Source organism: Leopardus geoffroyi, chromosome C1 (genome assembly GCF_018350155.1).
Source record: "Leopardus geoffroyi isolate Oge1 chromosome C1, O.geoffroyi_Oge1_pat1.0, whole genome shotgun sequence".
In the NCBI taxonomy this organism is placed as follows: Eukaryota; Metazoa; Chordata; class Mammalia; order Carnivora; family Felidae; genus Leopardus; species Leopardus geoffroyi.
The window spans coordinates 135,216,045-135,241,901 of NC_059328.1; the positions used below are offsets into that span (position 1 = coordinate 135,216,045).

Genomic DNA, 25,857 nt, shown 5'->3' on the forward strand with positions numbered 1-25,857 from the left:
ATTTTCCTCTGTTTAGAGGAGATTCCGCTAGAAAGTATTTTGCTTCAGCACAATACAGAGGCATGTGGGCGCAGGGAAACAGTTGCAAGTGTACGGATATATTTTATGACAAGTGAAATAAAGGCACCCAGGTGAAACTGGTCATATTGGGAAATAACAGAAATTGTGTGTGTTTTAATGATAACATTGCCTTAATGTATAGGTATGAAATAGTCATGTGATAACAGTATATATATGTAGATTTGGAATCCCATTCTGATACTTTGGAAACTTCTTGAGCAAGATTTTATTTTCTAGAAGAAAACAGTCTAGGTGCTGTTGTTAGTTGAGCAAATCACTGCAGATATTTATTATTTTTTAAAAAAATTTTTTTAACGTTTATTTATTTATTTTTAAATTTTTTTTTTCAACGTTTATTTATTTTTGGGACAGAGAGAGACAGAGCATGAACGGGGGAGGGGCAGAGAGAGAGGGAGACACAGAATCGGAAACAGGCTCCAGGCTCTGAGCCATCAGCCCAGAGCCCGACGCGGGGCTCGAACTCACGGACCGCGAGATCGCGACCTGGCTGAAGTCGGACGCTTAACCGACTGCGCCACCCAGGCGCCCCAACGTTTATTTATTTTTGAGACAGAGAGAGACAGAGCATGAACGGGGGAGGGTCAGAGAGGGAGGGAGACACAGAATCTGAAACAAGCTCCAGGCTGAGCTGTTAGCGCAGAGCCCGACGCGGGGCTCGAACTCACGGACCGCGAGATCATGACCTGAGCTGAAGTCGGACCCTTAACCGACTGAGCCACCCAGGCGCCCCTCACTGCAGATATTTATCTGCAATTCAAATTTAATCTAAACACACCACTCCTTATATAAAGACATCAATAATGCCACCTTTTTCTAAAGTTATGGGGACAATTAATTACTAAGTCAACCATTTAGAATATATTTTCTATGACCAGTCTCCAACTCTCACTAAATTGGTGTGTCTTAAACTTACCACCTGTGAGGCCACACAATGTGCAGTGGTCTTTGTGGATCGTCAATTCCACCGAAAATGTCACAGGGACTAGAAGTCGTATTTTGTTTATCTTCCTCATGAAGAGAGCTCGAATTATCTGATGAGTGGCACATTCTCAAGTCTGGCTCCTGCGTTAATGAGCTACCCAGGTTTTCTTGTTGTGCAGCATTACAGGGTCCAGACTCTGAATTAAAATTCTTCAATAGATTCTCAGAACCTTTCTGCTCCTGGTGGAAAGCAGGGGCCATCGATGGAGCAGCACCACCATTTCCTTTAAGGCTGAGAATCTTCTGTAGATGGGTTGTTTTGTGCTTGGGCATGAATCTGTTACAAAAAGGAAATGCAATACACTTTCAGTGAAAATACTATTTAAAGCGTCTCCTTTACCTTTCTGTAAGGACATGAGGATGATGTATAAAAGTGATAAAAAAAAATAAACTAAATCTGTAACCAACATACTAGTAGGAAAGATACAAAAAAGTAGTGGCCATCCACAGAAAGTTCAAAAGTTTGAAATTAGACCACATTGTTTTCAAACTGTTTCGCTGGCTGTAAAACCTGCACCGTACATCCCGTGAAAAATCCAAGTCGAGAGATGATTTATCACTCTCTCCTCACGCGTCTTGCTGCAGTTCCATTTTACGTTTTCCAGTCACTGCATGGCCCAGTGTATATTCCAAGCCACACTTAGTCATTACCCAACAAAACCGCTCGAAACTTCCTTGATTAACACTGGCCATTTCTGCTCACGTGACTGTTCGGTATGCCTGGGAACCTGGGACACACATTTTTATTCCATTGACCTTGAGAATAGTCCCCGAATATTTTTTTTCAGTGCCATTTCTCCCATCTTCCCATAATGCTTTGCCATACAGAGTTTGATATCTGTTACTTACTGCTAGAGGCATCTCAATAAAGTGAGATCAAGAAGCTCACCGTCTATTGGGGAGCAAACCAGTAGTGCTTAGAACAGACACAAACCAACTAACCTGTGGTGAAACATATAAAGAATGGGCATCCCAAGTTTTTAAACAGAACTAGAGATTAATTCTGACTTGGGGGACCAGTAAAGGCTGACAGACGGTTTTAGTTGAAGGAGTCTGAAAGGCAGAGAGGGGGAAGTTCTTAACTGAGGGAATGTTGTGATCAAAGCAAAGGACGTGAAAGACCATAAATTCTTCAGTGATTAACAAGCAATCCAAAGAGACTGGGGTCAAGTCCCAGAGTCTGAGGTGTAGAGAGGTAGACTGAGGCCAGACAACAAGTGCTTTCTGAGTCCCTGAGACTTGACCCCTTCCCTGCACTGTTGGGCAAGTGAAGAAATGGAGAGCACATGCATTTAAGAGGTGAGGGAGAAGAACCATGGAAGGAGGGCAATAAGGAACATTTGGAAGAGTAAAAAGAGAATCTGAGAGAGTAATATCACCCTGTTGAAGTGAATTAAGAGTCTCAAAACAGTGTGTAAGAAAGGAATCAAGAAACCTTAAAAATGCATGGGGGGTGGGTATTAAACACTCCATAGGTACCAGAGCATCAAATAAAACAAAGAGCTTTTGGATCTCTTGCTACTCAAAGGGGAGTCCCCGTGGAGAGCGTAGGCAGAAATCAGCCTGCAGGTTACAGTGTGCACATCAAAGAGGGAGAGGCCGAGAAAGAGAGGTTGAGAGGAGAATGAGGAAGCAAGATCATTTTTCCTTAATGGGGCACGTGCACATAGGTGTAGTCGCTAGGGTGTTCACTTGGGGACACATGCTAGGGAAGGAGGTGGATCCTGAAGAAATAGAAAAGTCTTACAAGACTTTCAGGAGAACAGCATAGCATGTAGGATTCTTGGCCAGGGGGAAAGTAAGTTAGGTCTTATGAAAGAGACTAGACCAAGCTTTCTTACAAAGCTGAGGGAAGGAGAAAAAGTGAAGCCGGAAAAAAGTTTCAGATGGCAGGTATGGAATCGGTGGTGTGTCACACGATTTCGAGGCCAACGATCTCAAGGCCAACAGACGAGGCCACTGATTTCAAGCAAGGTGAGAAGAGGTGAAGGTAAGTATAAGAAGTGTGCTAAGGGACCAGGACAGGAGAGAGGAGTCGAGGACGTTCGCTAGGTCGGACTGATGGGCAACACGAATGAACGGGGTGGATTCTGCTGTAGGCTGGAAACAAGGTCTTTGGCTGGAGTGTGCTGTATACATTACAGAACCAAAAAGCTTGTTTGGGGGCTTCTATGCTTCTCTCATAAAGCCCTTTGAGATAAATTACCTTATATATAAGAACCCTGCAAGTAATAAATACATGATTGTAGACAGATGGATAAAACACAAAAATGGTGCTAACTCCTTTGGTATACCCTAATGAAATAATAAATTAATTCTTGATTTAAAAATAAACTAGGGCATATACAGATCATAGTTTCATATCTCACATTACTGAACTATTATGGGAACTAACGATCTTTATTCCTGAAACAAATTCAAAAACACTGAGGAGACTCTAAGGAACTGAAATCCAATGGAAAAGCTCCCACTGGACACCACAAAAAGAAAAAAAGAGCAAACTATAACAATATCTTAACTTAAAAAAAAAAAACAATGTGGGGCTCAAACTCACAACCTTGTGATCAAGAGTCACATGCTCCTTCGGGGCGCCTGGGTGGCGCAGTCGGTTAGGCGTCCGACTTCAGCCAGGTCACGATCTCGCAGCCCGTGAGTTCGAGCCACGCATCGGGCTCTGGGCTGATGGCTCAGAGCCTGGAGCCTGTTTCCGATTCTGTGTCTCCCTCTCTCTCTGCCCCTCCCCCGTTCATGCTCTGTCTCTCCCTGTCCCAAAAATAAATAAACGTTGAAAAAAAAAAAAATTTAAAAGAGTCACATGCTCCTTCAACTGAGCCAGCCAGTGGCCCTGACAATATCTCAACGTTTAAACAAATGAAACAAACAGCAAGAGAAGGAACATCTGTACATATCTGGAAAACAACAATAAAGCGAGTGAAGAAACCTGTTTGTTTGTATGTTGGATAAAGGATGCCAGGCAAGCTTAAAAAGGATTTTAACAGAATTACAAATTTAGTGCAGGAAGGATTCACCAAAAAAAAAAATCTGTATCTATATCTATATCTATATCTATATCTATATCTATATCTATATGCATCAGCAGGCATTGAAACAACATAACTTTATCTTAGAAAACTTTATCATGACCCAACTTACTCTTAAAATCCATTTATATTGGCCAGCATGTGAATACAATTGCCAATTAAAAGGGATGGGAGATTGGCTAAAGAGTAGTAAACAACAGGAATGGGTAAGGGACAAGGAATTTAGCTATGGGCAGGGCGGTAGGCCCGCTTCCCAAATGTTCGCAAGGATGAACAGAATCCCATGCTGACACAGGTTGTGGATGACTGACTTGATAGGTGGGGACATGGAAAGATACAGAACATAAATACGGACCGTAAGCAGAAACTCAGCTTACTAATGTTATGAAGTTAAGAAAGAAAATCCTGAAGGCAAGTTGGACACACAGAAAACACTGTTGAGTGTCTGCAGTTTGACAAGATGAGCCTGTGTTGATTTGCCCAGCAAACTGGTGCCACTTTGTGATGGACTGTGGTGTACAGAGAAGGAAGGCACCGCGTCTGTGGGGACAGAGGGCTGTGCAAAAGCTGGTTTCATCTGGGGCACCTGTAACTGTATATGTTTGAAAATTAGAGAGTTCTTAGAAGAGCAATAATAATGATTAAGGCAATGGAAGAAGTGATTTATGAGGGCAGATTAAAGGAGCTAACTATGAATAGCCTAGTTAAGTGACAAGTAGAGGGGTACATAATAGGAGTCTCCAAGGAAAGAGAATAATTATTTAGCCGGGTACAAGGGGGTATAACTAGGAGTAATGAGATGAAATTAAGAATGGGAAAATTTAAGCTGAATTTCAAAAAAACCCTCCCTGATGGTATAATTTATTAGCTCACGGAATAAATTCCCTATGGAAATGCAATAGTGAGGGAAACTTAATAACAGGACTGGACAAAATACCAATAAATAATATAGATAATAATCCTGTATAGAAAGAAGGTGGTTCCATGCTATGCTTTCCTTGCTTAGAATATCTTCCCATATTTTTCTATGATAGTCTGTTTATATATGGTGATTGTTACTCAGAGAAGTAGTTAGGCAGTTAGCTAAAGTAAAAAGGAAATATGTCCTTTAGGTGAGGGAAGTTAAAATCATCTTACTTTTTCATACACTCTGCAATAGCATGCTGAAATAATTTTTTACTACTTTGCTCTAACAGAGCTGGTCGTGAAGCAAGCTGGACAAATGTATTAATATTACTAAAAAACAAAACAAAACACAACAAAACAATCCGCATCTACCATTCCACAGAGTCTATTCTGATTCTCTGTGCCATGAAACTCATATTTTCATAGACATGTTTAATATAAACAATTTATTGCCATAATAGAAATCAAAAAACTTTATTCCAGCTTTTCTAAATGTAGCTCTATGGTCAATTACTTCACATCAATACCAAGATCAAATAGGCATAATACTAACAAGCAGTTTGCTTAATAATAGTCACCACACTAATTAACCCATCCAGAACATTCTTAATCAGACGCTATTTGTAATGTACAGTTAAGAGAAGCTTGGCAATAAACTGTTCTATGCTAAAAAAGAAAATAATACCTTACCGATGGGGTGAAACTGGCTTTTCTATTGAACTGGACAGAATGTGCTGCCGTCCTGGCATTAACTCAAGAGAGTGAGTATGCAAATAGGCACATGTCTGAACATTTCCTTTCTCTTCCCCAGCTCCAATTCTGGTGGAGGTGTTAATGAGAAGAGAAAAGGTCCTGAGATAAGGAGTGAAAGAGAGAAGAGAGTCAGAAGAAAACCAGTGAGCTGCGTTTTAGAGCTTCTGCCAGATCTGCCTTTTAATAATTGCCCAATTTTTCTTAAGGAAATGCTACTGGCCATCGTACTCGTAGAATGTCTTTCCCCGTTTCTGAGTCTCTCAGCTCTATCAGAACCTGTTTTTACTTTTAGGAATATTCTGATCACTGTAATCATTTCCAGTCTACTATTAGCCATGGGGCCCTGCCCCAACCATTTTCCCCCACCAATAGCTCATCTGTGAAACGGAAGCAAAGCCTCCCTACCGCCTCCTGTCCTCACAACCACCATTCCTTCCTCACCACCTCTGTCCGCCAACGTGGTTCCAGAGGCACTGCCACAAAACCCCGGTACTACATTGGGCAATGTTCAAAGACACAGCTGGTGCATGTACTTTCTAGACCTAAATTGGATTGCTTCCCACCACCCCACGTCCACACACACAGACTTAGAGCTGGCCCTATAGGAATGGCCTTATTCAGATCAATCTGGAAACACTAGGTTTGAGAGTGGCTTTAAATGATGTTAAGACTGATGGCAAATACAGGAAATGCTCTAGGTATCTTAGCTTATTTCTGCTAAAGTTGAGAGGCTAAAGTATGTTTAGTTGACTAATGGAGGTAGTCAGAAGGAAGGTGATAAAATAAAGCAAGTCAAGTAGACTTAGGACATGAATACTGATTCATGGGCTGTGGAAGAGAATATCATGGCTGACATGTGCGTCATGATGGAATACACTGCCTACAAATATCCTTTTGAGAGATTTCAATAAAAAGTACTTAATATAGTGAGTTCAACCTATAGAATCTCATGAATACCCACAGATAAGAATCCACAAGACAGAGATTATCAGCGGTCTTGCTTCTCAAAACAGATTTGGAAGACAGCACTTGAAAAATGGTGCAAATTAGTGGATGATTAAAGAGAAAGGCAGCATAACTGGTTAAAGAGTATTGCAGGTTTGAGCCAAGGCAGAGGGAGGAGCGCATCAGCAACCAAAATAGAGAAAGTGGCCTGGAGGCGCCTGGGTGGCTCAGTTGGTTAGGTGTCCGACTTCGGCCCAGGTCATGATCTCACAGTTTGTGAGTTTGAGCCCCGCGTCGGGCTCTGTGCTGACAGCTCAGAGCCTGGAGTCTGCTTCGTATTCTGGGTCTCCCTCTCTCTCTGCCCCTCCCCTGCTGGTGCTCTGTCTCTGTCTCTGTCTCTGTCTCTCTCTCTCAAAAATAAAAATAAAAAAAGAGAAAGTGGCCTGCCCGTGGGGTAGGCAAGAAGGAGCTGACAAAGCTCAGGTTCTCTGGACATTAGCTTGGGTTTGAGGGAGGGAGAGTGGTATGGCCACCGCACTGTATCATTTAGGCTGGAGTTTTCACAACGTGCGCTTTATGCAATACTAGATAGAGAAGGTTTTGTGAGAAAACACATTTGGTAAATGCTGGGTTAAACAGACCTAAACACTTACTCACTCAAGAACTTCCCAAAGTACATGCTAGTGTATACCATAAGTATGTTCACTTATTCATTCTTTTGTTTATTCAATAAAATGTTTATTGAGCACCTATTATGTAATAGGACTATTATGTGTATTGTTTCTCAAACTTAACACTTCATGAAACGAGGACTCCCCCACCCCCAAGCATGCACCTTAAGACTTAATATGTAACAAAGGATATCCTGGGAAATGCTACTTGAGACCCTAGGAGATGCACAGCCAGAGTCTGAGAAGCAAGATGGGTGGTGGCATATTTTATATTGTAGGGATGGCAGAAGGAGTGGGGAAATGTGCTCACATGAGAAACGATGAAACTCAAACCGAAGGCCATATACCAAGCTACATAACGGCAGACAAAAGGAAGTTTGAAAGAAATGAGGAGAAGCTGTGAAAAAAAGTGACAGAAGATATGGTTCAAGGCTAATATGGATGATAGCAGAAAAAAACATCATTTGATTTTATCACAGCAATTTCTGTGGATTCTTGGATATAAACCACACTGAGAATTGAGGAGAAAGGAAATAGGAATCAAAGATAAATAACTTTTCCAAAACCAACTGGGAAGACACATCCACGCAGTTTAGTGATCTAAGTTCTCCGGTGATTTATAACAAAAACTATTTACTGTTTCCAAACAATGTGCTGGAAATTAATTACAAAATTAACATTTTTAGAATGTTGCCACATAAGCAAATATCAGAGATAATTAAAAAATCATGCTAGCCCACATGTGTCCAATATATCACTTATATGGTAAGCAGATTTATATAAAACTATAAAGTATAAAAGTAAAAATCTAGCATTCTCATGTGTATACATCTACCCCCCTGTATCTCTTGCCACACTATCTTCACGAAATAAAGGAATCACAAGCAAGAAAATCCATCGTAATTAAAACTAGATGTTTGGAGACCACAGCATGAAACAGAAAGACAGACTTCTGCTTGGTTGGTTGGTTGGTTGTAGGATGCTTGTTCTTCTTTCCTGGAGATGGCTAAGGGCTAATACTCCTAAAATAGATGGCACATGTCTGTGAAGGCTGTTTCAAAAAGAAACTCCTGGCGGAACAAAATACGAACAAATTCAAATCACGGATGAGTCGGTCACAATCCACACACACATAGCACAAATGCTCTGGGGGAACTGCCATCCAACACCGCTGTGGCTGGTTAGGCCATGCTGTTTAGATGTTCAGTGTTTGGTGCCCGAACCAAATTTCATCTCCTGTGGTGTAAACTTGCAAAGTCAACATGAAATACTGACAGCAGCCTGTGAGAGGGCACTGGGCAAGAGAGTCTTACTTAAACTATGAAGAGTCTGCTTTGTGACAAGATAGAAAAAACAGAATCCAGAGAAACTAGCTGCAGTGAAAATTAACAAGCAAACCCCACTTATTAGCCCGAGAAACGCATGCTGAGACTGAAAGCAAATTTGTGGTGATCAGACTGGCCTCATTAGCCATGCCTGGGCCCAGAGATGACACTCTTAGTGATGGCAGCACCTTCTCTTAAAGGCTGCCCAAAAGACACACTGCAGCTCCCTCCCCTATTTAAGGTCCATCATTTTCTGATGGCTGTCCTTTAAAGAGCTGGGATGTATGGCTCTCATAGGAAAAGGTGGTCCTGTGCTCATGAACCTATTGCTTTTTATTTTTGTTTCCCACCACGACTTCTAAGAATCATTTCTGAAAATCTAACACTTTCACATACCTCACTTACACCGTTTGTTTACATGACCTCTTTTGACAACACAGTTTATGTGGTTAGTATTATTTAACTTAAACAGTTATGCCTCAAGACTCTGTTCTCTTTGGATTTCAAAGTGTTTTAGATTGTATATATTGCTCATTTAACCACCTGCCTCTGTGAGAGTTTGTCTTGTGCAATTTTACAAAATCCCTTACGAATAAATACATTCTTGTCTCAGAAAATTGAAGGTCCTCATAAATGTACGAGAAGAAGAAAACCTACCTTGCATGTTGACAGAACAAATGTTTATCACACTCAGAGCCATCTTTGTGAGCACATGTAAGCTTACTTCTCATGATCTCCACTCCTCCCCAAGAGCTCTCTTAGAACAAGAAAACCCTCTAGTTTACACGAGCTTTACTAGAGCAATTCAACATAGTTGGGCAGGACTGTAGGCTAAACTGAAAACAGGGAATCTTTATTTTTCTACCTCTTCCATTTCAAGCATTCTCCACCCACTGGTGAGTGAGTCCCTAAGACCTTCAGACTACTTTCTGATTGCCTGGGAACTCTTGCTACCCCCCACACTTAGCCTCTTGTAGCCTATATGTTGGAACTAAGCCCCACTTTAGATCTAGCCCTGAATCCTGCCCTGCTCTCCATTGTCGGTCTTTTTGGAAACCAATCTTAAACTTCCTCCCACAATGTATTAGCCACCTTCCAGGCTCAATGTGTCCCACCCTTCAAAGGGGGCAAGTACCTTAACTCAAGGGAATTTACCACAAACAGAATCACTTCAAATACCATGGTGAGCCTATGCAAAAATTATTTGGGGAGGACAGGTGGCAAGAAATCTCCGTGAAGCACTGTAAGTAAGTCCACTTAAGCAACGGGCATGTTGCACAGAGGATAATCCAGATTGTTTCAGTACACAGGCGCTTCCTGTGCTCGTGGATTTATTCACATCACTTCATTTCTCTGAACCTGTGCTTCATAGTCCACAAAATGGGATAGTATCTGTATCTGCAAATTTCTGGAGAGGATTAAAAGAGAACTGTGGTGTGTACAGAGCACACGTAAGTAAACTTCCCACACCTTTGCTCATTCAAGTTAACGTCCATAATATAAGGAGTGAGCCCTAAGGCCATTTTGGGTAACACCAAATTTCCCAGTTAGAGAATAGGAACTGCAATCCATCAACAAATATTCACCCAACAATTATTTAGGATCCTATGTTATATCTGTATTTATAAAACCTTTAGTGCATACGTAGTAACATTTCACACTCATTTTGGACTCCCAGCCCCCGAAAGTGTAAATTTTCCATATCACCTTTAAACTAAACTGTGTGTACTGATTCTGTTGCTAAAATGATCTCACTTTTAAATTCAAACTTAATAACTTGTTCATTATGTTTCATTAATAACTCAAGAAGCAAGATTTCACTATCTTCTATCCTTTCACCTTACTTAATTTAATGATAGTGTATAAAAAAATGAAAGAGTTCCCAAATGTGGATCTGAAGTAATCTCTTTCACGCAAGAGGAAGTAGCTGTTTCACACGTACATAGGCTCAAAGCAAGCAGCTTTGCCAGGATATACCTTGTTGGCAAGTAACTATTCTCACTATTCTGGGAATCCCATGTCTTCTATAGCCTCAATAAAGCACCGAAGGAAACTCTAAATATTATGTCTAATCACGTGTTCTATCCCATGATTTTTTTTTTTTTTTTTGAGACGACATTATTTAGAAGTTGAAAGCAGGATGGGAAAATACGTTGATATTAAAAAAAAAGGATCACTTTCTTCTTTCCAAACAAATAAAAGAATTCTCCTTTGGAAGCATTTCCAATTAGAGACTCTCCTTTTTGAGCATGACATCATTGCACTGGTGCTACAGACTGAAAGGTGTTCCCTCAAAATTCGTATGTTGGAGCCGTAAGCCCTAATGTGACTATGTCTGGAGACAGGGTCTTTAGGTGGTAACAAGGGTTAAATGAAGTCATAAAGATTGGGCCCTAATACGGTAGGGACTGTGGCCTTAAAAGAGGCGGAAGAGATCTCTCTTTCCCTCTGTCTCTTTTTCCTCTCCTCCCTTCCACTACCACGTGTGAGGACACAGCCAGAAGCCAGCTACCTGCAAGCCAGGAAGAGAGCCCCACTCAATACCAACCGTGCGGGCACCCTGATCTCAGGTGGCCAGCGGCCAGAAATGTGAGAAAATACATGTCTATTCTTTAAACCACCCAGCCCGTGGTAATTTGTTATGGCAGCCTGAGTTGACCAATATAAATGGATACTGCTGCAGAGAAAAGGAGGAAGGGTCAACACTGTGATGTGTGAAATTTCCTGAATAGAGTATTAGGAAACTAGCGGAGTAGGAGGCACTATGTTTATGCTGACAGACAGTGACAACAAGAGAATATTGTCAAAGAAGAGAGAGCTGACTACCAAAACTGATAAAAGAAAGAATTTGGAGGATAAAGAAGAGAAAATGTGAATTTTATTGTGTGGCACAAAATGTTACTTGTTGATTAAGAATAAGAAAAAATAACAGAGAATGGAGTGTTAGGAAAGAAATTTTTCCTAAAAATTTGTTTCGTTGCGAATGAAGTCACTTAATTTTTCTAAACCTGGGTTTTCTCCCCTAAGCAATGAGAATACTGCCAGTCAGAGACTTCTCACAGAAGAACGAGGATCAAAATATCCTATCAAACCTACTGATTTGATCTTACGGTCCCTATTCACAGCCAAAATGGCATACTGGGTCAGCAGGGCTCTGAGCCCATTGTCTGTTTCAAATTCAGGGCTCTGCCACTTACTAGCTGACCTGGGGAAAGAGTTTTTTCTTTAAGTATCAGTCACGTCATCTGTAAAATGGGGATAGTATTATTGCCGCCTTGCAGAATAAGGCTTTCCATGTTGTTTGGTACATAGTAAGAGCTCAGTAAATACTATTTTTTCTTTAATTACTGATAATAATAGTGAAGATTATCATTATGTGGTCATTGTTATGAAAAGATACTCAATATTTAAAAAATTCTGGTCTCTGGCTCCACTGCCATTTCATACTTAAGCCTACTTTCTGAACCAGACTGATGCCTTTTTAAAGATATGTTTTTCTTGCTAACTCTTACCAGTTACACTTTAGCTCTCCATGTAAGGCAGGCATTTTAATGTTACCTTATTTTCATTTGTATACTAATCAAAGATTTGTACTCATGCCTAGAGGCACACGAATTACAAAAAGGCCTAATGTTATAAATCAAACAAATATATTCCTCCCTTTCTATTACTTGTTGCCTTTCGTACTTTTTTCCTACCTTTCACTTTTCCTTTCCTTCCCTTTTATTCTTTTCATTTTTCTGAGAGTTTCCATCTTTTCCCTTCTTAGAGCTGCATAAACCAAGAAAGTAAAACCAGGAAATTTAAAACATCAGTTTCCAGGTCTCTGAAGCACGAACAGATGGGCATCAAAAAATCTAGTCTTTTTTCTTTCCTTTCCCTTTTTCATTTGCCCATCCACAACCTGAATAAATCAAAATCACCAGCAAATCCAACTTCCAGCAGAACCCGCTTTTTTTTCCCCTGCTACCGCATTAAATGGTACGGCACTAAGTATTGATCCACATCACGTACTGATTCTATTCCTGCCTAATTGTTAAGCCACAGAACCTGACTTTATTCTGAACTGATATTAATGGAAGATACAGTTTTGTTACTATTACTTTGAAATAAAGCCTTCAAGTGTACAAAGTGAGTGTACAAACACTTCTGCTTACTTCAGGTTTTCTCCAGTTTCCAGTATGGAAAGTTTGGAAAACAGAGGTCAAAATACAACAGATGGGTAAACTGCTGGGCTATTACTAGACTATGACCAAGGCTTGAAGGTTAAGAAAGGCGTTTAAATACTGAGTAAAAAAGGTTCGGAGAAAAAAAAAAACCATTCAATCACCATTCCACAAAAACTGGAGTGCCCACTCCGTGCCGAGCAAATGGCCAAGTTGCCTTCGTGGAACACACGATGTGGTAGGTGCTCTGATCAGGAAAGAATAGGTGTTAGGATGATGGGAATCCAGTCCTGGAGACAGGGTTGGTGCCAACGAAGGCTCTCTAGAGAAGGTGATCTTTCAGTTGAGGCTACAGTGGTGACTGGAAGGTAGCCAGTTGTGAGTCGTGGGCTGTGCCAAGAGTCATAGCATGTGCAAAGGACCTGGAGGGAAAACACAGTCCAGTGGAAAAAGCAAAATATGGCCGGAGTGTCAATTGGGTGTGAATAAGAATGAAGGTGTGGTAGGGGAGGGACAAAAATGAGGTCTAAGGTATAACCAGGTGAAGGCTTTTCTGCCTTTAAAATATAAGTGAAGCTGTGTGTGGCCATTGGAAAAGTTTACAGGCAGACGGGGGCTGAATAAACACTCTACTACAGTATGAAGAATGGACTGGGGACACATGGCAGAGCAAACACCGATTTTAAATACTTCTTGCCTTTTGAATTGCCACTAAAATAATGGTATGGGAATTTTTAAGAACGGCAAAGACTTTCAAGAACAAAGAGGAAAATTGAAAAAGATGACAACAGGAAAGAAATGGCAACTAAATTTCAGAAGATGGAAAGCATAGGAATGAGTGGTGTTTGAGCAAAGAGGAGGAGGCAGGACACGTCTATGCGTGCAGACGATTTTGCTTGTGCACGTGATGTTAGCCAAGAAGCAGCAGGTCATTTGTTGCAGAGAAATTCCAAAGGCTCAGGTATCGGACACGCCAGGTACCTCGGGAGGTGCAGATGTAGAGCAGAACTGAAAACGGAACTGGTAACAATTCTCTATGCAGTGAGCACAAACCCCTCTGATATGACAACCTCCCCATGCACAGTGATCTGCCTCTGGTCTCCCCTCTCTCCCCACCTCCCACCCTCTACCTCAACAGCAGAAAGGAGGCTTCCTCACTTGAGGGGTTCAGTAAGGCAAAAGGCAAGCGTGAGGGAAATTAAGTGAAACTGTGCCCATTTATTGGTCACCCCTCTCCAGCGCCCTTCCCTAACCATTTGGCTCTCAGACAGCATGAGATTCCCCATACAGGTGATTGGAGGAGACTTTCTCTGGAAACTAACTGGACTGACCTGTCGACAATGACACGTGGGGGTGCCGCAAGTGAATCCCTTGTTTGCTCATTCCATGAAAATGGTCACTAGTCCGTAGGCCCTGTCTCCGAAATTCTAAACATCTTTCAGGGTCTCACTCTCAAATCTGAAAGGACAGCCAGGGACCATCAGACATTTGAAGAAAACTATTAACATGAAATAAATATGACAAAGCAAACCACTACAGAAAAGGACCTTGAAAGACACTGAGACAGAGGGAGGAGTAAATGAAAACTTAAAAAAAAAAATCCTATCATATCCACAATGATAAAATAAGATTTTGCATTCATGGTGAGAAAAATAGAATGCAATAAGAAAGAACATTCAGGAACAGAAAAGAGTGCTTGCAAATAAAAATATCATAACTAAAAAGAAATCATTAGAAAAATTTGAAGATAAGGTTGAGAAAATTTTACAGACAGCAGAAAAACAAAAATGAAAAGAACGGAGTAGAAGAGAAACAAAATCAGGTCCATTTAAGGTTCAATATTGGTGAATAGGAGTTGAAGAAAGGAGTTGGAGAAAATCATGGGGGAGAAAACCAAAGGAAAAATATAAGAAAATCCTTAGTGCTGAAAGGAATGAGTGACCAGCATAAGAAAGGGACAAAAATCCAATCCAAGCAGAATTATGGAATTTCAGAACACCAGAGGTGAAGTAGAAAATCTAACACCTTTTGGGAGAGCAAACAGGAAGTCACATGCAAGGGATCAGAAATAGATAAGAATGGGACTTCTCAACAGGAAGTTCAAAAAGTAAAAAACAATAGAACATTACCTCAAACTTAAGAAGAAAATGATTTTCAATGAGAACTCAAAACTCAGTCGAATATCAATCAAATATGAGGCCGGATAAAGTCATTTTTAGACATGCAAGTTCCTAAGAAATTTTAGCTCCCATGTGCATACCTCACAGGTAGATACAGCACACTAAGATGAGAACATTAAACAGGAGAGAGACATGGGATTCCAGGAAATAGTTGACTCAAGGGCCCAGAAAGCAACTAGAAGGAACAGAGGGCAAAAAATGGGGTCCTCCAGGAAGGGGGTATCCAAGAACAAACATGGAAATGATAGGTTTTCTAATGTGACTGACCATATCAAAATGATGACTTAGTGACAGCCACAAAGCTTGGGAACGAGTTTATGATGGTGACACAGAAACTAAGCAGATAAAGTCAAAGCAATAATTAGCCCCAGGAAAAAGGTAAAGAGTTGTTCAAGAAAAAAAAAAAAGAAACCTAAAAACAAACTGCCACGATGCTCAGCAGGAAACATACTTACATAGCAATAATGCTATAAACACAGAATCTTTCATTAATCAAAAGTTGAGATATAGCCATATTGGAAGGATAGGGTGAGGGAAAGTATGTGCGTGCACACACATGGATACTCGTGTTGTAAGAGAGCTAACTAAATAATTTCTACTCCTAGGAAATCAATAGATCATATCTATTTTAAAGATTAAGAAAGAGCAAGACAAGAAAATTTAAACATTTTGTCAGTGGTAGACTCTACAGGTGGGAGAGCTTAGGGGTGGGAAGGACTGGGGAAAGGGATTTTGCTTTGTTTTACAGACTTCTTTGTACTCTCTGACCTTTTAAAACTAAATATATGTATGATGTATGACTTTAATAATCTGGAAATTTCTTGCCCAAATCTCTGAATATTGCCTCTAACACTTTCTCTAATTTTTCCTTCTGGAAGTCTTATTAGACATGTGCTGGATTCTTATCCTTTTATTTTTTAATATCTAGCTTCTAGGTCACTAATTCTCTCTTCACACACGTCTAATACTTAACATATCCATGGAGTTCATTTTAATGAATATATAAAAATTCTACTTAGTCCTTTAAAAATATGCACTAATTTTTTTAAATTTTTTTTATCAACGTTTATTTATTTTTGGGACAGAGAGAGACAGAGCATGAACGGGGGAGGGGCAGAGAGAGAGGGAGACACAGAATCGGAAACAGGCTCCAGGCTCTGAGCCCTCAGCCCAGAGCCCGACGCAGGGCTCAAACTCACGGACCGCGAGATCGTGACCTGGCCGAAGTCGGCCGCTTAACCGACTGCGCCACCCAGGCGCCCCAAAATATGCACTAATTTTTATAGTATCTTTTATTTCTCATGTTATAGATCTATTCTTATGCTACTGTTTTAAAAACTTACTTCATCTTTTCAGTATAGTAGTTTCAGTATTTGCAATTCTTAAGGGCCTAATCCCACAGAAGGCTGTTATAGCCAGTTTCTGACTTGCTAACCTGTAAGAGATGTTGGACAGGAAACATCATAAAGAAGGTTTTGAGGAGACGTGAGGATGACACATGTAGGTATCGATTACTATGCCTGGAAAAGCTGCAGATTCACCAAAGCGAGGCAATAGAGAGAGATGTGTACCTACGTTTTGTCCTTCCTTAAAATCTTACCAATTATTGAAACTCTAAGACATTTCCTTAAACTATTAGTCAATCAGCAGGTATTTACGGAGTGCCTACTCAAACTGAAATCTCTGCTGTCATAAGAAAAACAAATAGAAGAAAAATTAGACATTTTTAACATGTGATTGAGTTTTCCTCTTTCAAGTTTTTTTAAAAAAAAATTAAGTGTTTTATTTATTCCTGAGAGAGAGAGACACACACACACACACAGAGCATGACTGAGGGAGGGGCAGAGAGAGAGGGAGACACAGAATCTGAAGCAGGCTCCAGACTCTGAGCTGTCAGCACAGAGCCCGATGTGGGGCTTGAAATCACAGGCTGTGAGATCATGACCTGAGCCAAAGTTGGATGCTTAACTGACTGAGCCACCCAGGCACCCCTCCTCTTTCAAGCTTTTTAAAGAGATAGTATGTTGGTTGTTTCAAGATCACAACAATCCATTATTTTGAGGTTCAACATTATTTGCAGAAATTTTTTTTTCAAGTTTATTTATTCTGAGAAAGAGAGACAGCACTTGTGCGTGAGTGGGGGAGAGAGAGAGAGAGAGAGAGAGAGAGAGAGAGAGAGAGAATCCCAAGTGGGCTCCATGCTGTCAGTATAGAGCCCGACATGGGGCTCAATCCCACGAACTGTGAGATTATGACCTGAGTTGCAATCAAGAGTCAAATGCTTCATGGAGTGAACCACCCAGGTGCCTCTTTTGGCAGAAGGTTGTTTACTTTCCACCTTAAAATACCCTTTCTTTGAATAGTGGGTTCTTGAATAGGAGCAAATGTTTTTAGTGGAGAATTATATACATTCACAGTTTGTATCATTGTGGGTCATAAGCACAGAGAGATGCAAATATCTTTTAATACTACATTGGATATAAGTGGAAACTATATACTTTTAACCATAACTGTTAATAAATATCCTGGAAAAAGTAACTACTTGGTGGAGTTCTCATATAAAACAAACAAAAAAATTCATGTAATCTTAAAAATGTACTTATTCCATAATTTAGATGTATTGAGTCTGCATCTTGTTAGCACGGGCTATGTTACAGTATTGCATATACTACCTGAATTAGGGTGCACCCTAATTTATACACATTTCACATTTCAATAACATATGCCAGGGTACAACCAAGTTCTAAGGGTGTCAAAAGTCAGATCATTGTAAAATTGAATGTAAGTTTAGGAGTAGAGAGAGCGACCAGCCAGATGTGCCTGCAGCAATGTGCTGAAGGCCATTTAAAACCAATCCATGTGTAGTAGATGTATTCCAGTAGAGAATTATAGACAACAAACCAAGAGATACTAAAGTCTTACTACGGTATCATCTTTGTTAAGCCAGAAAAAACATTTTGATTTTACAGAACTGGAGCTAAAACAAATCTTATTCTTTCCTCCCTGTACTAAATAAATGAGCAAAATCAACTCTACTGCCTCCCAGGTTTACAGCCCACAGTAGATGTTCCATATGTACTTGCTGAAGGAATGGCTGCCTTGATACAAGGAAGTGGAAAGGGTTATGCATACACTATTTTATGGCTTTCTGGGTCCTGATTGTTTTTGTATACTGCTGCGTGGTTTGGGTGTTTGAGTGTGCTTTATTTCAGGTGGTTTGCATATGTGAAGTAGAAGGAGGTAAGGTTGGTTGAAGGGTAATTATTTCTTGATAGAAGAATATAAAAAGTATAAACAGCTCAGCTCTTGCTTAAGCAAACTCAGCTCTTCATTCCTGATCTACAATGCAAATAGTATACAAAATAAGGTTTCATTAAAGAGTGACTGTCACATCAACAGGAAAGAGAATGAAGACCTGCTATGCAGTATTATTAGATATATTGAATTTGTTGTCACCATGATCAACAAAATATTGCTTCAAAGGACTATACACTGTGACATAGAAATGGCTTTGCAATACAGAGCACTCCTCTGACATAATTTTTTCATTTTATTGTAATAGAGCTATACCCCTAGAAGAAACGAGTATGAATTTATTAATGGCATGGGTCACTATTAAAAAAGTAATAAACGAATGAGAAAATATCTGTGATAACTAACGATACATTTTGGAAAAGAAAATGAGAAACTTTTTATCATGTGATATGTTCACAACCCCAAATAACTCTATGTCATGCGTGTAAAATGGGACTTTTCCTACTATCCTGGAATTTCAGCTGAGGTCCTAACCCTGAGGATTAATACCTACAAAGGCTAAAAGGAGGTGTGAGACACCCCTCTGCAGGACTTACTAAAAGTAGAAACATTGGCCCCGTGACTGTTACTCATCACCCTCTCAGCCTAAATACGAGGAGGAAATTCACAGGACTAGATGGGCTCCATGGGAACCTCTTATTACAGAGATTTGGGATGTTTGCCAGAAGGGGAGGCTGGCATCTCTTTCCCCAAACTGGATGACTGCCAAGCTGCTGAAACTCAAAAACCTGCCCTCTCCTCTTGCTCCTAGAACAGAGCTCAGAAGTGTTCTTGGGAGAACCTACTGCATGCCCCCCTAAAATCTAGGGCATAGGGCTATACTGACGATACCCTTGACTTCAAGATTCGGAAGGTAGGAGGCTAAGTGAGATTGTCCACATGGCAGGGTAAGGAGAAAGGAAGCAATGGAAGCAGCTCCCCTTTCTGCCATTTGAAAGGGAAAGCACGCCTGATTTCCTCCCATGCCCTCCCCGTGGCCCTGGTGGAGGGGAGTCGTACAAGATCCATATTGAAAGGACTATGCTCAAGGAGGTTGACTTCGGGGCAAGGAGGATACCCTTGGGGCAGGATCTGAGAGAAGGATCTGATTAGAGGTCATGCAGAGAGGGTTTCGTTCATGCTAAGGAGTACCTACCTCTGTGTGCGAGGTCTTCCCAGGAGCGTCTCAAAAGAACATACCTCTGCACCACACAAAAGAGTTGGAATTTGCCTCCTCTGACAGAAGGCATTGGATGCACATGAGAGACCCTCCAAGAGTTCCAGCTATGTAACAAGCCCTCCTCTCTTTTCCTCCAGTCCTTCCTCTTAGTCCAGAGCCTGCTGTAGGACCTTGAAGGGGAGGACAGGAGGCAAGAATGGAAGTGCATGCACCTGGTTTATTGAACAGGTTGCCCTCGATGGATAAAATAAGGGAACAGTTTCATTTTCCCCTTTGCCACTGCCTTCAGACACATCTCAGATCTCCTTTCTCTTCCTGTTGGTGTCGACTTCCGCACCTTGGCTTTCTGGCTTGTGATTATTTTCTTCTGGTACTGTTAGCATTTCTTCCTCGCCCCCCCCCCCCCCCGCCATGTTATAATCTAGGAATAGGAAAGGTCTTTTTTAGATGTGACACTAAAGGTAGAAACCACAAAAATAAAGAATAGGTTTGTCTGTGTAAAAATAAAGTGTTTTAACGTATCAAAAGCTTCATAAATACAACTGAAGGGGAACGTGCAAAAGTGAAAAAAACTATCGGAAACCTATACAACAGAAGAGTTAATCAGCTAACTCTTAGCGATCAATGGGGCTAGCAGGCAATCCCAGGTTCAATAAAGTCTGCCACTAGCTGTGTGATTCAGCTAATTCATTTCACATCTCTGAGCTCCAGTGTCCTCAGCTACAAAAGGAGGTTAATACCATTACCTACATCAGTTGGTTGGGGGAGAATTATATAAACTAATTTGTATACAGCATTTAGCACTGTGTTCAGCAGAGTATGCACTCAAATAAACATCAGTTTTGTATCCTCATCACCATCATTAAATCTCCAAGTGGCTAGTTATGGGTAGTAAAAATCAATTTATAAGCATTCTTCTTCTTTATTTTTGTCTGTGTTGCCACAGTTTTCAACAATGAGCGTGTGTTACTTTGGTACGGAAAATATGCGAACCATTTCAATTAAGAAAGAAAATAAGAATAAAGGCGTGTGTGAGCCTCTGCCAACTTTACAGAGTAGAGAAAGGCAGCGGTGGGTTTCTCACTTGGGCCAGTCGGTCATCCTATATAGTTTGTTATACAGAATGTCCCTCAGTTACTGAACAGGGAAAGTGGTTCTCTTCCAAGAAGGCAAGAACCATCTGGTCATTCATTGATAGAAATAAATATCTGAACACGAATCATGTTTCCACCGATCAGTATACATACACGCAAGACACGCGAAAGGCATAATAAAAGCTTTAGAAAACATTCACAGGAATAGAAACAAACATTTTCTATCACAGCTTTGTGCCATGTTGTCACATCGGGTTTTACTTGTTCATCATATCATTTCATTTACTCTAATGAAAAATTACTCCTAGGACTCAGTTCCTTTACTGGCATCGCCACTCATTCTGGGCACAATTTTATAAAAATAAGGCACATGGAAAGATACTGATGTCATTGTCAGAGGAAGCAAAACCATATGAGAGCCCTGGCTCTGGAGCTCGTTGAGGCTAGATGGAAGTGAGGGGGAAGAGGCTCTGGGATGTATGTGTCACTGTATTGGAGATGGGCATCCTCCACAAACAAGCCCAATTCACAAGAAAAGAACATAGACTGTAGAAGGGGGGGTCCAATTTTTAAACTATGTTACCAAATACACATTTGCTTCTACACTTTAAAGCAGGGCTGAATCGCATTTGGATAGAGTTATAGCATTGCTTTAAACACACACACACACACACACCCCGACACACACACACACACACACCATGGAGGTAATCCAGTTAGTCCTGCAACGCAGATGTGCACAAGAATGCTCCAAGTGATTAAGATAGGGCTTTAAAGTTAGTTAATTAGAAACATCTCTCTTTATAGGATCAACAGTGATACTAGCTTTGAGTTCTCACTGGCCAAATTTGAATTTAAATTTTAAGATGCATGGAACACCCTTTGGACTTGCTCTTGTGTTGAACTTAGAGGAAGGGCCTTCAGTCTTCAAACTTCTCTGGTTCAGATCTAACTTTTTAAAAAATAGAATTCTGCTCATCTGATATTATTAAACTGAGCTTCTCATAAATAGCATTTATCCTTTCTTGGAAGAAAAGAGAACAAAAGTCGTACAAGTGTACTATTTTAGAACCTATCCTGATAAGGAGAAATCACAGTCATTATAACCAAAACCACACTGCTCTTCCCTGATTTTTGGCATGATCCTTCTTAAAAAGGCCAGAGGACCACTGAGAGGGTAAAATACAATAATTGACAGGGAACTGTTCAGCATTAGTGCTTGGCACAAGTAGTTGCTTAATAAAGTTTCAGTTTTACAGAAATGAAGGTGATTGCTAGAAAAGTGAACCTAGAGGGGCACCTGGGTGTCTCGGTCGTTTGAGTGGCCAACTTCAGCTGAGGTAACGATCTTACAGTATGTGGGTTCCGGCCTTGCATCAGGCTCTGTGCTGACAGCTCAGATTCAGATTCTGAACGCAGTACAGTTGGGAGCCTGATTCAGATTCTGTGTCTCCCTCTCTCTCTGCCCCACCCCTGCTAGTGTTCTGTCTCTCACTGTCTCTCAAAAATAAATAAAAATGTTAAAAAAAATAAAAAAAGAGAAGTGAACCGAGTTATAATAAACATGTAATTAAAAAAAAAATTAATGCTTATTTATTTTTGAGAGAGAGACAGAGCACGAGTAGGGGAGGAACAGAGAGAGAGGGAGCAGGCTCCAGGCTCTGAGCTGTCAGTACAGAGCAGGACACAGGGCTCGAACCCACATACTATGAGATCATGACCTGAGCTGAAGTAGGATGCTTAACCAACTGGCTACCCAGGCATGCCAACATGTACTTATTTTAAGTTCAACTTTTATTTTCACAAGACTTAATAAATATCAAACTCCCAGTCTACATGTTATATGTGTGTGTGTGTGGGGGGGGGGACCGTTTTGCCAGTGGATATTTTAAAGTCACATTAACATGAAGCTCTCAAAGGTCAAATGAGGCTTCTTCCCATTGGCCTCACACTCCTTGATCCAAAGCCACATCCACAGAGAACACAAGGTCACTCCCAGTCTCCTGGGATCATGTTTACAAAACCATTCATCCACAGATTAGCAGAACAACCCAACTTCTGCGGTTTACTAAAGAATAGATCAATTTAGGTCATCCTCAACAGATATATGTTACTCTTCTATTGGAAAACAGTATGGGTGTCCTCCTTGTAAGAGATACACTTGATCATTTCCGCCTGAGAGGATTAAAGGAGCTGCTGGCGTTAATGGCAAAGGCGCTTATGTGCAAAACTGTGGACTTCCCATCTTGTTTTATTTGTACTTTGTTCACAACTCCAGAGAAGTTGATAACAATGCCAATTAAATTTTGCCCTCACTGAAGTGTCACATATGTCCTAGAAACAGAGCTGGGAGGGAAGGTAGGGTGTGTGAGTAAACATTCTTCATTAGAAGGGGAAACGTTGTAAGGCACCTTTAGAAGCCAACTGCCTTGGACTCAAATTTCAGGGTTATCACCTAACAGGTAAGTAGCCCTGGGCCACCAAAATAACCTAGTTGAGCCACTGTTTTTTTCACTTATTAAACGGGAACTTCTTAGAGTTATTTTAAGGATTAGCTGAAATGGTATATGTATGATTGATGTATAAGAGAGACTATACATAAATAAATGCATTTCACACCAAGGCCATTTGCTTTAGAAAGAAAACACAGCTGCTTAGACTAGATAAACTGGTTGCTGATGTTTTGAGTACTATCATTAGGGAGGGTCTCCTAACAATGTTCCAGAAGTAGTTGATAAATTCAGATATTATATTTACTTCTATTTCTGCTCTAAATAGCTACTATTGAATCACCACCTTGTACTGGTGGCTATCAGTGGTATGACTGGTTTAAAACCTTCCCAGACACTGGAGCAGTGTGGATGGAAAACTATGATGAGAACGGCAACCTGCCATCCTTTGTCACATCTTCTTTCTACTATTTCTGATTAGTGCCCTTGCACAAGGCACTCAGAGAGAACCATGAAGATATAGGGAAAAAAAGAGTTTGAGAAATATGTTTCAAGCAAGGTCTTCGGTGCAGAGATTTGAGAGCAGGCCAATACAAAACATGGTAGCAAAGCTCAGAGAGAGTGGGGTAAGGAACAGGAAAGAATCCCATGCCTGGACAGTAATATTAAAATCTTCATTCAAGAATGTTTTCCCCTTGGGGCGCCTGGGTGGCTCAGTCGGTTAAGCATCCGACTTCGGCTCAGGTCATGATCTCGCGGTCTGTGGGTTTGAGCCCCTCATCGAGATCTGTGCAGACACAGCCTGGAGCCTGCTTCGGATTCTGTGTCTCCCTCTCTCTCTCTGCCCCTCCCCTGCTCATGCTCTGTCTCTCTCCATCTCTCAAAAATGAACATTAAAAAAATTAAAAAAAAAAGAATGTTTTCCCCTCTTCAACTTCCTCTTAGTCAAAACACTATCTAGTTGTACCCTGCACTCAAGTACTGAATAGTTTCAAACAGACATGCAGGTATTAAGTGCCTATTGTGGTACTGCTCACATTTAACTGAAGGGTATTCTTGCCATATCTCACAGAAAGTAAAAGAAAATGGTGGGAAACATTGTCTCTTTTGACACAATTTGTTGTGACTCTTTTCATTTTTCTTTAACTGATCAGGCCACACAGGTAAACCACAAAAGCAACTCAGTGTTATCATGGGATAACATTATGATTTTACTGAAGAATGCTCTCTGTAAAAATAGTAATGCATTCATTCATTTTTCAAAACCAGTTAGAATTATGGGAATGAATTGGTTGAACAAGCTGCCTAGAGTACACTTTGTACTGCGTTCACAGAAATAGATAGCATCTTTCACAACGATAAAATCTACCCATAATGCCTTTTTTTAAAGAACTTTTCTACAACTACCAAAACTTGATGGAACAGTTCCTTATAAGTTTAAATCACAGGAGAGAGTCTGAATAACATTCAAGGCATAAATCAGTGCCACACATCTCCAAATCACCAATTATTAACCTGGAGATCCTAAATGGGCTGCAGGGAGTCCTTGAACCCCTTGTAATTATATGGGAAACTCTGTGTGTGTGTGTGTGTGTGTGTGTGTGTGTGTGTGTGTGTGTGTATGTATGGTTCTTACTTGCATTTTTCTAAAGACTAGATCCCATTCAGTTCACCTGACTTCTAAAGGGATTATAACACCCTCATGAGGTTGAGAATTTCTTCATTCCTAAATATATTTTATATGACTGCTCTTTGTTAGGCCCTAGACTAAGCACACAGAAGATGTGGTGCTTGGCCTCTACATTTCAGAGTCTAGCAATTGTTGTGAATATGGGAGGTGGGGTGGAATCAGTCTTCTTACTATCCTGCTAATTATCTTTCTCTCTTAATTCAACCCCACCCCATCTCATGTTCTACCTCAGATCTCACACTCCCCTTGGGACAAATTCTCCTTCATATAATCCATACTGAATTCCACCACCACACTTTCACTAATGTTGTTAGATCAAGCTGAGGTGTCCTCTCTGCTCTTACCTTGAAAGGTTCTGTTCAAGAATTACCTTCCTCAAGATGCTTTCTCTGAGACTCAAGAATGTTGATGCTTTCATGTAACTTCATTTTTCATTCTTTTTACAAAAATTTTAATGTTTATTTATTTTTGAGAGAGAGAGAGAGGGAGAGGGAGAGAGACAGAGAGAGACAGCATGAGCAGAGGAGGGGCAGGGAGAGAGAGGGAGACACGGAATCTGAAGCAGGCTCCAAGCTCTGAGCTGTCAGCACAGAATCCAATGCGGGGCTCGAACTCACAGACCCTGAGATCCTGACCTGAGCCAAAGTTGGATGCCCAACCAACTGAGCTACTCAGGCGCCTCGCTTCATTTTTCCTTCTGAACTAAAAGTAAACTCTAGAAAGTAGGAGTCACATCTTATGGATAATATTTTTGTTTGTGTTCCTGCCTCAGTTGAGTCTACTCTAAATGCTAGTTTGTTTCCTGCTAGACAAGATGAATAGACTTAAGGATATCTCTCTGACCTAGATTATAACAGAAGCATAAAAAGATCTTCTCAGAAGAGAAACTGGGAGAAAAAGATGTTAGGGAAGTAGAGGAAAACAAATGACAAGAGAAGAGTCAGCAAAAGAATAAGTGCCAAGAGAGACAGGAAGAAAAGTGTGCACTGGAAGTACACCAAAGGTGCTGGGCTCTCCATGGAGGGTGATTGCGGATACACCACAAAGCTCTAGGAGTATTCTCAGACCTTAGGAGGTAGGCACGATGCTGTTACTAATTG

At 40.7% G+C, this 25,857-nt stretch overlaps 1 protein-coding gene across 24 annotated transcripts in view; it reads right to left on the reverse strand.

The window, feature by feature from the left end:
- GTDC1 (glycosyltransferase like domain containing 1) overlaps positions 1–25,857 on the reverse strand; it is a 401,838-nt gene that overhangs the window by 68,437 nt on the left and 307,544 nt on the right. For 14 of the 24 annotated variants that reach the window (XR_006712843.1, XR_006712842.1, XM_045479710.1 and 11 more), the window contains 2 exons: positions 5,700–5,861; positions 995–1,339 (listed from right to left, as the gene is read on the reverse strand). The exons of 2 other annotated variants lie outside the window; for them this stretch is intronic. Coding sequence is in view for 20 of the 22 variants with exons in the window: in XM_045479710.1 (XP_045335666.1) it covers positions 995–1,339; positions 5,700–5,861 (507 nt within the window). In the remaining 2 variants the exon portion in view is untranslated. The remainder of the gene's footprint in view (positions 1–994; positions 1,340–5,699; positions 5,862–25,857) is intronic. 8 more of the 24 variants (XM_045479714.1, XM_045479706.1, XM_045479707.1 and 5 more) reach the window with 1 other exon arrangement.